Source organism: Propithecus coquereli, unplaced genomic scaffold (assembly GCF_000956105.1).
Source record: "Propithecus coquereli isolate 6110/MARCELLA unplaced genomic scaffold, Pcoq_1.0 Scaffold206, whole genome shotgun sequence".
NCBI lineage: Eukaryota > Metazoa > Chordata > Mammalia > Primates > Indriidae > Propithecus > Propithecus coquereli.
Genome location: NW_012145634.1, coordinates 378,644 through 395,567, shown reverse-complemented (window position 1 = coordinate 395,567; position 16,924 = coordinate 378,644). Strand labels below are relative to the sequence as shown.

The window sequence follows — 16,924 nt, the reverse complement described above, 5'->3', positions numbered from 1 at the left end:
ATGATGCCACGGCACTCCAGCCTGGACAACAGCAAGATCCTATCTTTAAGGGGCAAAAAAAAAGATTTTCTGGAAGTCCTCCTTTTGAGTTGATTTTCAGGTTTTCAGTAATGAGCAAATGGGCTACAAATGTGCTAAAAACAGTGAGTGTTATTACTTTTTCCTTTTCCCAGCTCCAATTTATAAGAATTCTAAATCTTTCTCTTAAATTGTTTGGAAAAAAAAAAGACTGACATATACTTCAGAAATTCTAATTTAATAAATTAATCAACTTTGAAGAGAGGAAATTAAGTAATCTTTGTTGTTCCACCTCTCATAAGAAAGCCAAATTATTTTTTGTTTTTCTGTGCTGTCTACTTATATTTCTGAATCATAGACTCAAAAGGAGAAGCTCAAACACCTGTCAGCCATGCACCTGTCATATAGGAAGAGCTCATTGTGTCGTGGAACACCAGATATCATTCTTGGCCTTTTTTCCCTCTCTCCTGCAGGGCTATACCAAGTCCATCGATATTTGGTCTGTAGGCTGCATTCTGGCAGAAATGCTCTCCAACAGGCCCATCTTTCCAGGGAAGCATTATCTCGACCAGCTGAACCACATTCTGGGTAAGGTTCTCCAACACTGCAGGGGCTAGGTTTGCTCAGTTTGCCCACCTGTGGTTTACATCAAAGTCACTTTGTTAAATTAAGAAGAATTCTAATAACTCTTTAACCTATCTATGGTAGGCATGAGTTTTAACCGTCCCCAATTTAAAATGTTAAGGACCTTTTTGTGAAAACTTGTAAAGAAAGATAAGCTTTGGGAGGTGGTGAGAAGACGTTAATTACCAGGGTTCATTCTGTCCCACTGCTGATGATTGCCTTGGTCTTGATAATTAACAGCTAATTACTTTATCTGATAGGTATTCTTGGATCCCCATCACAGGAAGACCTGAATTGTATAATAAATTTAAAAGCTAGAAACTATTTGCTTTCTCTTCCACACAAAAATAAGGTGCCATGGAACAGGCTGTTCCCAAATGCTGACTCCAAAGGTAAATATTATTTCATTGATTAGTTTTTCTCAGGCTTAGCTTTATATTTGTTTATTTGTTTAATTGGTTAAATTGTTAGGTCACTTGCCTGCAAAGTCAGCCAGTGGCATTGGATAATGCCTTATTTGGTACTCATTCTTTATTTCCCTCTTCCCTTTTTATTTGGGGGCAGTGGCAGGAGAGTAAGAGAGGCTGACTATCTAGAGTGATGACTATCTAGTTTTCTATCTTTCAGGTTCTTTGCTATTTTTAACTTGAATTATGTTCACATTTTTAGGGTTCAGAAGGTCTAGGCACCTGCAAAATGAATTATACCTTTTTATCTTGTCATTTGATAATTTTTAAAGTCAAGTTTATTGAAGATAATTTATATAAAATTAAAATTCACCCCTTTTAGTTGTGCAGGTCTCTGAGTTTTAACAAAGGTGTACTGTCATGTAACCACCACTGTAATTGAGGGATGGAATATCTCCATCGTCCCCAAAAGTTGCCTCGTGCCCGTCTTGTAGTTAGCTGCCTCCCCAGGTCTCTGGCAATTACTGATCTGATTTCTATCCCTATAGTTTTGCCTTTTCCAGAATGTTATACTAATGAAATAGTGGAGTATATATCCATTTTATGTCTGGATTCTTCCACTCAGCATAATGCATTTGAGATTTGTGAAAATCCACATTGCTGCTTATGTAAGTGTCTTCAATAAATGGTGCTGGGATAATCAGACACCAGTATGAAAAAAAAAACCTACAAATGGAGCATAGACCTAAATAAAAGTCCTAAAACTATTAAACTTCAAGAAGAAAGCATAGGACAGAATCTTCATAACCTTAGCTAGGTTAGGCAGAGATTTCTTAGATATAACAACCCATAAAAAGAAAAAGTAGTATGTTAGATTTTTATCCTTTGTTATGTTTTTTAGGATAACTTTGTTTAATAATTGTATTATCCTTTATTCCCATTTAACATGTATCTTTTAATTATATTAGGTAGCTATTTTTTAAAACTTTATACTTTTATAAAACTTTAGTAGGCAGAATGATGACTCTCTCCAATGCCACATCCTAATCCCTAGAATTTGTGAATAAATTCAGTTACCTGTCAAAGGAGAGTTACAGTTGCAGATGCAGTTAAGGTCAGTTGTTCATCAGATGACTTTTGAAATAGGGAGATAATCCTGATTACCTAGGTGGGCCCATTACAAACACAGGGGTCCTAAAGAGTGAAACAGGGACTCTGAATAGGGCACTCACTTTAATGTCTTTCTCAGAATACATACATTATGCACGTTTTTCCCAAAATTAACTTTTAAAAATAATCATTTTAAAAGTTAACATTTTCTGGTAAATATTCAAAAATTATAGGAATATTTGAGAAGGTGAAATTCTTTATAATGATTCTTTAAATGTCACTATTAATAGAATTGTGTTTTGAATGTTTTTCCGTGTCATTACGTAGATACGGCTTATCTTTAATGATTTTGTAGTATTTTTATCTAATCTTCTGTTGGAAATATAGCTTTTTCTAATTTTTGCTATATATTCTCTATATGTGTGTGTATGTGTGTATATGTATGTAGTAATATGTGTATACATATATATAACTTTAACTGTCTACTTAGATGTTGAATTTCTTTGTATGTTGACCTGAGTCAAAGTTCAGAAACACTTGGTTATTTAGAATTGAAGTTTTTTGGATATAGGAAAAACTTTCTTTTTAACCTTTGATATAAAGGTAGTTTATCATCATTGTAGACAGTTTAGAAGTGTAGAAAGAATAGGTAAGAGAATAAGAAATGTTCCTCATTGCCAGAATCCCAAAATAATTTTTAACTTTTTTTATACCAACGTAGGCAGGCTTGTACCTATGTCATCGTAATTATGTAATAATATAATTTATTGACTGTAGGATTTTTTAGTTAGAACTTCACGAGTGGCACCTGTTACTGATTAAATTGGCGTGTGTACTGTATCTCTTAAGCATGTTACATAAATTTTATTTCCTGAGTTTCATTTTTAAAGAGGTGCATATATAACAAAACTGCCTCTTTAAGATTTTATGATAAATAGGCCTATTCCCAGACTTTTCTCCTCTGTTTGTTTCCTCACTCTTTTCCATAGGTAGGCATGATTTATATCAAATTATTTTTCAGCCTTTTTTTGAGCTTATTTTCCTTAGATGAAGGTCATGAACTTAGAGGTTCGTTCATTCAGATAGTAACACCACCAAAATCCAGGAAATTAATTTTAAGGTGGAGGTAGTGAATGATATAATAAAGAATTGGGGAAAGGCTCTAAATACAGTAAAGAAACTGAAGACATGAGAGTTGGTGCTGGAGTGAGCAGCAGAGCAACATGTGTTAGGAGCACAGGCTTTGCAGCCACACCTCCTGGGTTCAATCCACAGCCTGCCACTTACTAGCTGTTTGACCTTGAGACAAACTACTTAACTTCTCTGGGCTTCACTTTTCTTATTTATAAAATAGGATTAGTAATAGTACCTACATCATGGGATTACATGACTGTCCATACTACTAGCATTTGTAAGTCTAGAATCTGTGACCTCAAGACTGAAACTTTTTCATTTATATGTCTTAGAGATCTTTCCATAGCATTCCCTTGTAGGGATGATCTATAAGCATCTTTAACCAGTCTCATGTTGGACATTGAAGTTCACATCAGTTATTGCTGTAAACAAACACCCCAAAACTCAGGGGCTTGAAATAGCAACCATGCATTTGTTCATGAGTCTGTTAGGCTGGTGCAGCTGGGTGGGTCTCCTGAGTTCACTTAGGATCAGCCATGCACTAGTCATCTGCTGGCTTTCCTGAAGTAGGATAGTTTAAGGTGGCCTCACCACATCTTGCAGTTGGTTCTCCTCCTCGGAATTGTCTTTCTTCCTACAGTAGGCTAGAGTGGGCTTCTTCTCATGATGCTGGGAAGATTCCAAAGGATCCAGAGCAGAAGCTGCAAGGTCTCTTGAGATCTTAGAACAACAGCACTTCTGCCATAGTCTCTGAGTCAAAGCAAATCACAGTCAGCCCAGATTGAAGTGATGAGAAAATAAATCCTTTCATTGATGGGAGGAGCTGCAAAAAATTTGTGCCATATTTAACATATCACTAAGTTTTTCTAGTTTTTTAATATACATAAATTCATTCATTTAATAAATAGGTTTGAGTTTCTGTTCTATGCCATCAAAATATCTAAAGCGGCTGGGTGTGGTGGCTCATGCCTGTAATCCTAGCACTCTGGGAGGCCGAGGCAGGAGGATCGCTTGAGCTCAGGAGTTCTAGACCAGCCTGAGCAAGAGCGAGACCCTGTCTCTACTAAAAATAGAAAGAAATTAGCTGGACAGCTAAAAACAGAAAAAATTAGCTGGGCATGGTGGTGCGTGCCTGTAGTCCCGGCTACCCAGCAGGCTGAGGCAAGAGGACCACTGAGCCCAGGAGTTTGCGGTTGCTGTGAGCTAGGCTGACACCACAGCACTTTAGGCCAGGCAACAGAGTGAGACTCTGTCTCAAAAAAAAAAAAAAAAAAAAGATAACCTTCTAGCTGAAACACTGGAGCTTTTAAGTCTAATTAATGAGAATTCATAGAAAAGGAAATGGGAGTGTCTCTTAAATATAGGAAAAGGGTGCTCGATCATTTTACTCATTATACAAGATATGAACATTGAAAGATCAGTAATTAATTTTTGTTTTTTTACCCCCACTCATCACAGTAGCAGACATCAAAAAGTTTTGTTAACCCACAGTGTGGTCAAGGCTTTGGGGAAGCGGGTGTTCTCAGAGACAGCTGGCAGAGTGTAAATTGGTTGAATCTCTCTGGAGGGCAGTTTGGCAATTCTGTCTCATGTCTTTCTCCAGCAATTCTGGGTATTGAACTTTGAGGTCTGCCAACCAAATGGAGGAAAGTGGCATTTAATTTGTTTTTCTTTAGTTAAGAGTGAGATTGAACATTTTTTCACATTTGTTGGAAATTTTTGATTGCTGAATCCCATGAACCAGTAGTATTGTAGATTTTTCTTCAAAGGAGTTCTTAGAGTCTCTCCAAAATGACTGTAGTGAGGGGGAAGAAATGATTATTATTCAGCAGATGGTACTGGGCTAGTTGAATAGCTGTTTGGAAGAAAATCAATTTAAACCATTATTCACACATCAAAATGAATTCCTAAAGAATCAATGATTAAATACTTTTTAAAAAAAAAAATTGTACAATTAAAAACTACCAATAATTAGAATAGTCAGTATTTTTCTGATCTCTGTTTGGAGAAGGACTGTCTTCCTAAGTTCTAAAAACAAACAAATGAAGAAAACAAACATGAAAGAAATAGAGTAAATCACATAAAAGTTTAAAACTTAAAAAAGATTCAACAGATCAGGTGTGGACAATAGGTCCAAAATGTTCTAAATGGAATAGCATTTAAAGGATCCCTATCCTGGCTGCTACACAGAAGGCAGCACAGCACAGAGCCCCTCTGCTTCTAGTTCAAACTAGGGAGTCTTTGATTTTGGACAAGTTCTTTAACCTCTCTTTTTCATGATTCCTAACTCACAATTGGTACAAATTGTAGTTCCCACCTCATAGGGTAGTTAAGAGGGTTAAGTGAATTATTAGTTATTAATGTTAGATTCATCATTAATATTATTAGCATATAAAGAGCAGGGAAAAATCCAAGACAGCAATTGTATAAATAAATGAACAAAGGACAGGAACACGCAATTCACAGGAAATACTGAGATGAGGGAAACTCTAGGAGGAGCAGTTTGGGCTGTAGCAATTTAGAATTTGGTTTGGGCTGTATTAAATTTAAGACATCTGTTAGGCATTAGAAACAATCTAAATGCCAATTGTTGATCAAATGGTTGAGTAAACTGTGATACATCTACTTAAAGGAATTTTTTTTTTTTTTTTTTTTTGAGACAGAGTCTCACTCTGTTGCCCGGGCCAGAGTGCCATGGCGTCAAGCCTAGCTCACAGCAACCTCAAACTCCTGGGCTCAAGCAGTCCTCCTGCCCCAGCCTCCCAAGTAGCTGGAACTACAGGCATGCACCACCATGCCCGGCTAATTTTTTCTATATATATTTTTAGTTGTCCAGCTAATTTCTTTCTATTTTTAGTAGAGATGGGGTCTCGCTCTTGCTCAGGCTGGTCTCGATCTCCTGAGCTCAAATGATCCACCCGCCTCGCCTCCCAGAGTGCTAGGATTATAGGCGTGAGCCACCGCGCCCGGCCTAAAGGAATATTTTAAAGCCGCTAAAAGTGACTTTTACAAAGTTTTGATAGTGTAGGAAAATACTAACAAGCAATATTTACTGAGGGGAAAATAAAACAGCATTTGTTACATACAGTATGAGTTCAACCATGTAAAAGAAAACACGGAGAAAAATTCCATGAAATATGCCAAAAGATGAGCAGTGGTTACCACTGAGGGAGGGGACTTGGCTGAGTCACTGACACAGAGCAGAGGGCCACGGTTGGCAGGTCAGCTATTTGAGGACTTTTAAGTTTCACATAACAAGAACACACTGCCCACTGGCTTAGGCCTGAACAATACTTCATTGGCTCTCATAACTGAAAAGTCCAATAGCATTTAGGTTTGTGGGCACAGCCACTTAGACAATAATCTGGACTTATTTGTCATTCAGCTTCGTCTTCCTCTGGGCTGTCTTTATTGTCAGCCTCTTTTCTCGTAGTGGCAAAAAGGCCACCAGCAGCGACAGGTTCACACTGACCTATTTCAGCCCGAGTCACAGAGCTGACTTTTATTGCCTCTTTCGGCCCAGCTTGGATGTCGTGGCCATCCCTGACCAGCTGTGGTGGCCAAGCCAGTGTCACCATTCCCACAGCACAGCCAGGGAGTATGGGCGAGCCTGAGAGCCGCCCCGTGGCAGACACAGCTGGATGTGATTAGAGGGCAGTGGACAGTGGCAGGCAACCAGCAGATGACCCTCACAGTGAAGAAAGATGAAGAATTCTGTTCTTCCTCTCCCACTTTTATTTTTTAATTAAAAAATGCTGTTTTTTAAACTAAACTGTAAGTTTATCTCCATTTCTTAGATAACCTAATGTTTGAAAAGCTTGCAGACTTTGTTCTTGCCCATGTAGAAACAAGTATTGGTTGTAAAGGGGATCATAGGCTATAAACGCTTTCATTACCTACACTGTGTTGCGTTTCTTTACCTGAAGCTTGATCACCCTAGGCTCAAGATAGCCCTGGGAGTTAATTAACCCATGACCTTTGAAATCATGTGCGAGGTTGACTGGTTAAAAGAATGAGATTGTAAGAAGCTGGAGAACTCACACATTCAGTGGGTGTTAAATAATATAGAAAGAAGGGACAGATAAAAGAACTAGTACCATGTGATTCCACAGAAGCAGAGGTGGCATTTTTAGAAAGTGGGCAAATACAACAGTGTCCATGCAGCAGAGGCCTAGCAAGATATAAATTGAAAAATGTGGGTGGGTTTTCCAATGACAGGTTTGTTGGTCACCACACAAGAGTAGTTGAAACAGTGAGTGGTAGTGGGGAGTTTGAAACAGAAAGAGAGACAGAAGTGACTGGCCCACATGATGGGGAAGGGTTCATGGGTCTGACCACAACTTGGGGAGGATTAACTTTGAATAGAGAGAGGGTCTCCTCCTTTTTGGCAGCATTGTTAAGGATGTCTGTGCGGCTGGGTAGTGGGTAGAGCTGGGAAGATCACTCCTGGGGGCCTCAGCTTGCTTAGTAGCACCCTCAGAGCACCTGTTGAGAGTAACAAGGGTCAGCTGGCAGGAAGGTCATGACTCAAGTTGTGCGAGTGGTAGAATCTTAGACTAGAGGAGGGGGCTGACCAAGGCTTTCCTGAAGGTGTTGAGGGCCTTGATGTGACTGAAAATCTTGAGTTTTTTGTAGCACAATAGTTCTCAGCAGTGTACTCCTTAGACTCCTGAGGTTCCCGGAATCCTGTCAGGGTGTCCGTGAGGTTGAAGCTGTGTTCGTGGTACCACTGAGGCGTTTGTTACAGTCTTCTCTGTGCTGCCATCTGCTGTCTTGGTGCACAAGCCATGGTGAGCAAGGCTGCCAGCACCTCAGTCCAGTCCAGGGCAGGGCAGTGGCACCAGAGCGATCCTTGAGCTCTGCACCGCCACACCCTTACAGCTGAAACCAAACCAGTAAAAAGTGCTCAAAATACATTTCTTTATGATGTTCTGTGTGACAGAATGGGAAGCACACTTACAGCATTTCTGCTGCATACTAAATGCAGTAGTTTTCTCAGGAAAAAGCACTTGTGAAGTTGAGCTGTGAGCTGAATTAACTGCTTTTTAAAATTGATCTTCAGTAATTTTTAAGAGCATAAAAAGGTTCTGAGTTCAGAAAGTTTAAGAAGCACTGTCACAGTGGCACCCTTTGGTCCTTTCCTCTAGCCCTGCTCAGAAACTTGAGTTTAGGATGGAAGTGACAGGTTGCAGCATTAATCCAAGATCAGAGTTTTGTTGGGCCAGTGAGACCAACCTGAAGAGGCGCTGTGGAAAGCCAGTGAGATGTCCCCAGAGTTGGGCAGGACAGGAAGGAAAAGGCTGATGGATTAGAGGAAAGGGCGGGGTCAGATTGCTGTGTACTCTGAGGTTACAGCGAAGGTGTGTCATTCTGCAGGGCACTGGGAAGAGGGATTGTGGTCAGGTGTAAACCTAGCCTCAAGGGACATTAGTCTTGTAGGGGAGATGAAACCTGTGTCTGAGTAAGCATCCTCGCAGGCAGCCATGAGCCGTCTGAGTGCTACCAGTGGGTCACTGCGTGGCAGTGGGGAGGGAGGCTGGGCACCCTGACTGTGGGACCAGCACCCGCCAGCTGCTTCCCATTTCTCCCCTTTTCTCCTTCTGTGGCTAAAATAATGCAGAAATAGCATTTGCAATAAAAGGAGGCTGGAAACCCAGCTATTTTTCAAGTAGCCCCCCCTCCCCCTCCCAAAAAAAAGCTATCATCCTTTGAAATTTTTGCCTGGAGGTTTAAGAGCGTAGAATTTAACTTAAAGGAACTAACATCTGTTTTAGAAATGCTTAAGCTGCAAAACATTCAGTTAGGTTGAAGTGCTTCCCTACTTAATACCAACAAGTTTGGATGGGGGGAAATACCCCCAACAGTTTAGAAATAATGCTGTTTAGACTCTGACTTTGGTCCAGCCCTCCTGGACTTTTCCTAGCACAGAAGGTGTTCAGCTGGGCAAAAGGCCAAATGACTTTTAATCTCCTCTCAAGAAAGCCCTTGGGAAAATGTCCGTGAGCTATTCAGGGGGAGGGATGGTGGAAGCAGGAAGCAAGGTAAGTTCTATTTACCTGTGTTATAGACAACTGGAAGCTAAAATTCAGCAAAGGTTATGTGTCTTAACATATCTGCCAAGAGTTCTGTGGGAGTAGGGTTTGAGCCAGAAGTGCCTGAGTTCTTGACGTTCATGTTGCGTTGTCCTCACCATTGAGAGGGCCACCTCCTAAACCTTGCTGATTCGTGGGCCCATAGACCCAGTGTCATGACTGCTGCCCAGACTCTGCTGCAGTCAAGGCCAAACCTGTCTAAGATTCTCTACTCCAAAAAGTTCTAAAGTGAATGTCATGATTCAGGAAGTTCCTAAAGTACACTTGTGCATATTGAAAAGATTATAGGCTGGGCACGGTGGCTCACGCCTGTAATCCTAGCACTCTGGGAGCCCAAAATAGGAAATCGCTTGAGCTCAGGAGTTCAAGACCAACCGCAGCAAGAGCAAGACCCCATCTCTATTAAAAATAGAAAAATTAGCCAGGCGTCATAGTTCACACCTATAGTCCCAGCTACTCGGGAGACTGAGACAGGATGATTGCTTCAGTTTGAGGATACAGTGTGCTATGACAACACTACTACACTCTGTAGCCCAGGCAACAGAGAGAGACTCTGTCTCAAAAAAAAAAAAAAAGATCAGAGACAAAAATATAAATAAATTTGAAATGTGTTATTTGTAGAAATTCATTATTTGTGCTTTTTAAAAATATATGTGGATATGAGAAAAGTTCTTTGTTATATGGAATGTCATTGTGTCCAACATGTGGTTTACCACATTTTATTATCTCTTGTTGTCTTGAAGATTGGGGGTTGGCCCCTAAGATGTCATGAAACAAGGGAAATCAAAAGTAGGGCCAGAGCTGAGCGAGTGCATGTGTGAGCAGGAGCACACATTCACACATGCACACATCCTGTCAGTGCCTTCAGGCAGCAGGGTGCCTCCCGCCTCCACCTGACACCCAAGCAGTCACTTTAGAAGGTTTACTGGCCTGCTCTCAAGGGTTGAGCAACTTTTTTAGTGAGTAATTAAATGATAAATCTTTGCAGATGGATGAGGTTGATGTTGGCACCTGCAAATAACCCAATAAGAAATGATCATTGTAGGCCAGGCGTGGTGGCTCACACTTGTAATCCCAGCACTTTGGGAGGCCAAGGCTGGAGGATTGCTTGAGGCCAGGAATTTGAGACCAGCCTGGGCAACACAGCAAGACCCCATCTCTACAAAAAATAGAAAAATTAGCCAGGCGTGGTGGCACGTGCCTGTAGTCTCAGCTGTGTGGGAGGCTGAGGCAGGAGGATTGCTTGAGCCTAGGAGTTTGAGGTTGCAGTGAGCTGTTATGGTACCACTGCTCTCTAGCTGAGACAATAGAGTGAGACCCTGTCTCTTAAAAACAAAAAATCATTGTAAGAAAAAAGGCCAACATTTTTCTTCGTTTTAGTGTCACTGCATTCTCTGAAAATTTGTATTCTTTATATTGATTGGCTAGTAGTTTTTTCAGACTTGCAATAGGTTGTTAGATGTGTTCTTTGGAGCCTTGGATTTTTTAGGGGTGCCTCAGGGGCTATGAGCTAGGGGCCTAAGGGAGGATAGGGTAGCTTCTTTCTTACCTATTTCCATAACTTGAGGCTCTTCTTGAGATGTAAGTTGAAGAAAGGACCTGCTACTAAAATAGAAATCACTGCTCTGAGCATCATTAAATAAAAGGAGACAATAAAATACTTTTAAAAGAAGCCCCTTTTGCTACTTCTTTACCAAAAGAATAATGTATTCTCTAGCATGTGTGTTCTTTCTCATTGACACCTACTCCTGCTGCTAAATACAGGAAGTATTTCGCATTTCCCTTAATCCTTCAGCCAGGCCCTGCAGCCATCCTCATGGCTTGGAGTGGTACCTGGGCCTTAGCCACAGAGGCCAGCAAGTAAGCTGCTCATTATTGCCCCTCCACCACATTTCCGTTGATCCAGCTTGCTCCTACTGCATTCTACACATGAAAGAACTGCTCTGCTGTTGATTACTGGCCAGCTCAAGAGAGCAATTTCACGTTTGGGCCTTGCAGAAGGACTCCAAGCTGCAGAATAGGCTGGGGAGCTGGGGGTCACCCATGACTCTCAGCCAAGATCTGGAAGGAGAAGACTTTGCGTCTGTGACTTTGGAGGCCTTTTCTGTGCGTTGAGAGGCAAATATACCATTACAAAATGACTCTGGAGTTGATCTGAGAGAAGTACATACATGAAACCTTTGCTTTTGATACCTGCAGAGCAGAGTAGTGATTTAGGAAAAGTCCAGGTCTTATAGGCAGACCTGGGTTTGAATCCTGGTCTTATACTTTTTGCCTTTTGGCTGGTCACTCTGCCTGTCTGAGTGTTAGTGTTTGTGATTGTCTGGTGGTCAGTACCTATGTCCACACAGCCTCAGGAGGCCTGGAGGTATAATAGGCACCCCAGGTGCTGGCCACTCGCTCTCCCCATGGTGATGTTTAACATGACCATTTCGTGGATCAGTTTACTTATACAGGAAATGGAAAGTATTTCAGGGACTACTCCTTCTGCTCTCACCACTGCAAAACCTTTCTCTTTATAGCTCTGGACTTACTGGACAAAATGTTGACATTCAACCCTCACAAGAGGATTGAAGTGGAACAGGCTCTAGCCCACCCATATCTGGAGCAGTATTATGATCCAAGTGACGAGGTAAGAGCCTGTGTTTCTGGCCGCTGCTTCAGGGTTGTGGATCAGCCCACATCAGGCCAATCCTGTCCTGCTTAGACTGTCCTGAGAGGTACATATTGCCATACTTGATCCTCCCAACATTCCCACCTCCTCTGCCTTGAGGATGTGGGGCGCAGCTTGGAACCCTGTCCCCCAGACCTCTTCTGATTATCTCAGAAGACTTCTTCCAGGCCACCTGCAGCAGGTGGGGGCTAGGGAAATGTGTGGATAAAGGGGAACAGCTGCACCAGTGTGGAGAATGGAGAGGGTAGGGGTCCGAGGCTGGAGACCATTTTCATGATCTGTGGCAGGAAAAGACACCTCAACCAGTGTGCTGGCCCTGAGGGTGGAGAGGAGGCAGGCAGCCTGCTGGCAGGGCCAGCGCACAAAGTGAAGAGGAGAGGCCAGCCTGGACGGTTCCCACTATGGCGACTCCGTGTCTGGTGTGCCGTTCTCCCTGGAGACGGGGACACGAGAGCCTGTTATGGTGAGAAACTGTGAGGCCAGCAGTGGATGTGGCTGGGCATGCAAATAAAAGACACAGCGTGTTATGTTCTCTCCAGGACAGGCCCATTACCGCAGTTCTCTGATTGCTCTTTGGGCTCATTTTTAACTTTATTCTTGGGAGGATAACAGAGAAAAGTGCAATATGAACAAAAAGTTCATGTTGTTCTAGTTGAGGTTCATATGCATAGAAAATAAAGCCTTTATACTCCTAATTTTAAAGGGGAGAGAAGTAAAAGGAATATGTTTAAATTAAGGGGGAAAATGGAAAAGGAAGGGAAAAACTAACTACCAAAGCTAAAAGCTGATACAGAGAAAGAGGATAGAAGTCAAAAAGAGGAGCTATTTATTATTAATCAGCTTCCCCTGCCACGTCGATCTCCTTCCCCCTAGAAACAAGTGAGACAACTTTTAGAAATACCTGTAACCTAGTCAGTAACACAGAACAGGTCAGAATCCAGGTTTGGGGCTCTTCTTGGTCTGATGACCTGGAGATTTCCTAAGTCTCCGTGTCCTGATCAGCAGGCTGGGTGGTGGACACCCAGTGTGGCCCCAAACATAGAGCTGCCCTTCAAGCAGGCCGCTTATTCTTCTGTGGACATGAATCCTTTTCTCTCTTTCACGTGCCCAAAGCTTGGTGAGGAGTTCAGTATCTGTGCTTCCTCCCCCAAAGGCCTTGTGTAGGATGACACGGTCTGGAGGCCTAGGCATCTGCTGATTGACAGCTGGTATCAATCATTGGCTCAGTTCTATAACGTTGCATTAGTTTGTGGACATTTAAAAATCAAAATAATATTAATTGGTTGATTAATATGTTTGAGTGTGTATAGGGGTTCTTTGATGCAAATAGACAGTTTATATTTTACTTAAATAACTTTCTGATTATTCATAGTGTTGTAAAAAATATAATTGAAACTCAAAAGAAAAATACAAGAAAGATCACTTTTCGATATCATTACAGCTATTATTATTAAAATTTTGGAATGGCCGGGTGCGGTGGCTCACGCCTGTAATCCTAGCACTCTGGGAGGCCGAGGCGGACGGATTGTTTGAGCTCAGGAGTTCGAAACCAGCCTGAGCAAGAGCGAGACCCCGTCTCTACTAAAAATGGAAAGAAATTAATCGGACAACTAAAACTATATAGAAAAAATTAGCCGAACATAGTGGCGCATGCCTGTAATCCCAGCTACTTGGGAGGCTGAGGCAGAAGGATCACTTGAGCCCAGGAGTTTGAGGTTGCTGTGAGCTAGGCTGACGCCACGGCACTCACTCTAGCCCGGGCAAAAGAGTTGGCTTTTTCTCCCAAAAAAAAAAAAAAAAAATTTGGAGTATTTCCTTCCCTATCTTACATTTCTATATCTAAATTTAAAAAATGAAGCAGGGTTCATTTTCTTTATTTAACACAAACATGGTCATTTTCCCATGGTATTAGTCTTCCTTGAAGCTTCATTTTTAATAGCTCCATAATATCTCTTCATATAAAGATTCTATAATCAAATGCATTTATCTTAGTGTCTTGGGTTTTGTTTGTATAAACATACCACCACCCCCACAGCAGCGTGTTTCTATTATTTCAACCTTCAGTGCCTTAAAACATTTGAAAATGATCCCAGGATCTGTGATGAGTTCAGAAGAACACTTAAAACAGATTCAATTGCTCCGAGACCATTTACGTGCTTATGAGAAGGGTGCTTTCAGGAGTGTGGGCACAAGAGTGTAGATATGCATCAGAGTTCTCAGTTTTTATGAGACATCAGTCTTGTATAAATTTCAGAATCTGAGCCATAGTCATTATATGAATCTGTAAATTACTTCTTTAGCCATAACAACTTTTGACTATTAAATGTTTCTTGTTTTTTCTTAAAGCCCATTGCTGAAGCACCATTCAAGTTTGACATGGAATTGGATGACTTGCCTAAGGAAAAGCTCAAAGAGCTCATTTTTGAAGAGACTGCTAGATTCCAGCCAGGATACAGATCTTAAATTTGTCAGGTACTTTAACCATGCAGTTAACCCTAGCAAGGGAGAGAGAATATAAATGAAATGTTAGTAAAAAGAAAAAAAATTCAATGCATTCCTCTGTAGCTGCATATAGTCATCCCTCGGTATCCATGAAGGATTGGTACCAGGACCCATGGATGCCAAAGTCCCTTCTATAAAATAGCGTACTGTTTGCACATGTCCTGTGCACGTCCTCCAGCGTACTTTAAGTCATCTCTAGATCACTGACAATACCTAATGCAATGCCTGCACGTTACTTGATTCAGGTGGATTCAGTGTTAATACTTTGCACACAGCAAAATCACATTTTGCTTTTTGGAACTTTGTGGAATTTTTTTTTGTTACTATTTTTGATCCATGGTTTGTTGAATTCACAAATATTGGAGGGCAAGCTGTATAGCTTTTACACGAGTGTTTCATGGTTCAAACCTGGAAATTAGACTTTTGTCTTTCACCATTGTTGAAGAGATGTACTTGGAATTCTTTAATTTTTGGCAGTTTACAAAGACATGAAGTTGATGTGAAATTAAAGTGGGTTTTAGAATAATAGCTACAGTGAGACTAGGAAGACGGTGAGCATGAGAGGAAAATCACAGAAGACTGTGCAGAGGAAAGGAAGGAGAGGAGACAGCCACAGGAGAAGGAAAGAAAGATGCATAGATGTCCCAACCAAAACACAGCTTCTCATAGTTTGGTTTTTTAGAAGAATTCATAGTACTGGTATGTGTGTGTGAACAGGGTGTTTAACTCTCGTGCTTGCTAGGAAATGTGGGTGCCAGGGCACACTGCTCTCCCAGAAGAGGAGCTGCTTCCTGCTAAGAGGAGTAGCCAGCTGCTCAGAGTGGCAGCCTGATCTCTGGGCACTCCCCTTGGTCTTTAAAACATTGTGTTCCTCAAGATAAGTCTGTTATATCATATTCTTTTCCCAGCTCCTTTTTGAAAGGTATTTTCTTTAATTTAGAATTAAAAATAATTTAAAAGGTTACCTATATTCCTTTAGGAATCTCCCTCCTTTAGAAGTCCCTCCTTTCTTTACTCAAGGGTAGTGAATGTGATTATTTGGGAGCTACTTGTTCGTATTCTAGATTGTTCGGCTTTTGGTTCTTATTCTTTCCTTGCTGCCTGTCCTGGGCAGTTTCTCAGTATATGAGCATCTCTCTGGAAAGGATTCCCTTCAGGACTCCCTCCCATGGAAAGCAGAGCCACCAATTAAATAAATCTGATGTTTTAGAGTCCTTTTGCCCACCACTCAGAAGCTCCTAGCCAGGACCTGGTTCTGCAACTGATGCTGCTTACAAGGGGCCCAAACTCTGTTCTCGGTTCAGACCGGGAGTGGGGCAAGCAAAGCTGGTGAAGCCTCGTCAAGGAGCGTAGGCTAGGCTGGCCTCTTCGGAATTCACACGGCCTTTGCAGAGGCTTCATGAGCTTAGGTCATAAGGAGTGGGGGCCCGTGTGGCAAAATTGGTAGATTGAAAAGAAGTAAGTGCACAAAAAAAGAAAACGCAAATCTTGATCTTAGAAGATGTGTGGCAAGAGGAGAGAGAACAGGGCTTGTGTTAGAACTATAGAAATGAGCAGTGAGCAAAGAATTGTGAGCCAGAGCAGAAGCAGTTGCTGGGGAAATGCTTTGGAGAGGACTGTGTTACAGTTTCCAGGCTCCCAGCCCCCTGCAAAGAACCGAGGAAGGGTAGACATGAGGTGAGAACAGACGTGGCCAGCACCGCCTCTGAGTAGAGAGCTCTGAAAGCCAAGCAGAGCTGCGAAGTGGTGAGGGATACACTAATAGTTTGGGAGGTAGAAAATGTTTTCCGAAGAAATCTGACATCAAGTCAGAGGGGAGAAATGAGGGGAGACTGGGTAGGAGATCAGCTAAAAACAAACCTATGATCTTCCATACTAGAGGGGCTGCAGCCTTGCACTAGGGCTGTGGTGGTAAGAAGCAGTGACTCCAAGAGAATGGAGGAGGGCCGGGCGCGGTGGCTCACGCCTATAACCCTAGCACTCTGGCAGGCCGAGGCGGGCGGATCGTTCTGAGCTCAGGAGTTCGAGACCAGCCTGAGCAAGAGCGAGACCCCGTCTCTACCAAAAAATGGAAAGAAATTAATTGGACAGCTAAAAATATATGTAGAAAAAACTAGCCGGGCATGGTGGTGCGTGCCTGTAGTCCCAGCTACTGGGCCGAGGTGGGCGGATCATTTGAGCTCAGGAGTTCAAGACCAGCCTGAGCAAGAGCCAGATCCCGTCTCTACTAAGAATAGAAAGAAATTAGCTGGACAACTAAAGATATGTACAAAAAATTAGGCGGGCATGGCGGCGCATGCCTGTAGTCCCAGCTACTCGGGAGGCTGAGGCAGGAGGATCGCTTGAGCCCAGGAGTTTGAGGT

General features: G+C 42.0%; 1 protein-coding gene across 1 annotated transcript in view; it reads left to right on the top strand.

Moving 5' to 3' along the window:
• MAPK1 (mitogen-activated protein kinase 1) overlaps nucleotides 1-16,924 on the top strand; it is a 97,581-nt gene that overhangs the window by 72,417 nt on the left and 8,240 nt on the right. Inside the window, exons 5-8 of the mRNA XM_012644130.1 lie at nucleotides 492-606; nucleotides 903-1,034; nucleotides 11,908-12,017; nucleotides 14,406-14,531. Of these exons, the coding sequence (XP_012499584.1) occupies nucleotides 492-606; nucleotides 903-1,034; nucleotides 11,908-12,017; nucleotides 14,406-14,522 (474 nt within the window). The 3' untranslated portion in view covers nucleotides 14,523-14,531. The remainder of the gene's footprint in view (nucleotides 1-491; nucleotides 607-902; nucleotides 1,035-11,907; nucleotides 12,018-14,405; nucleotides 14,532-16,924) is intronic.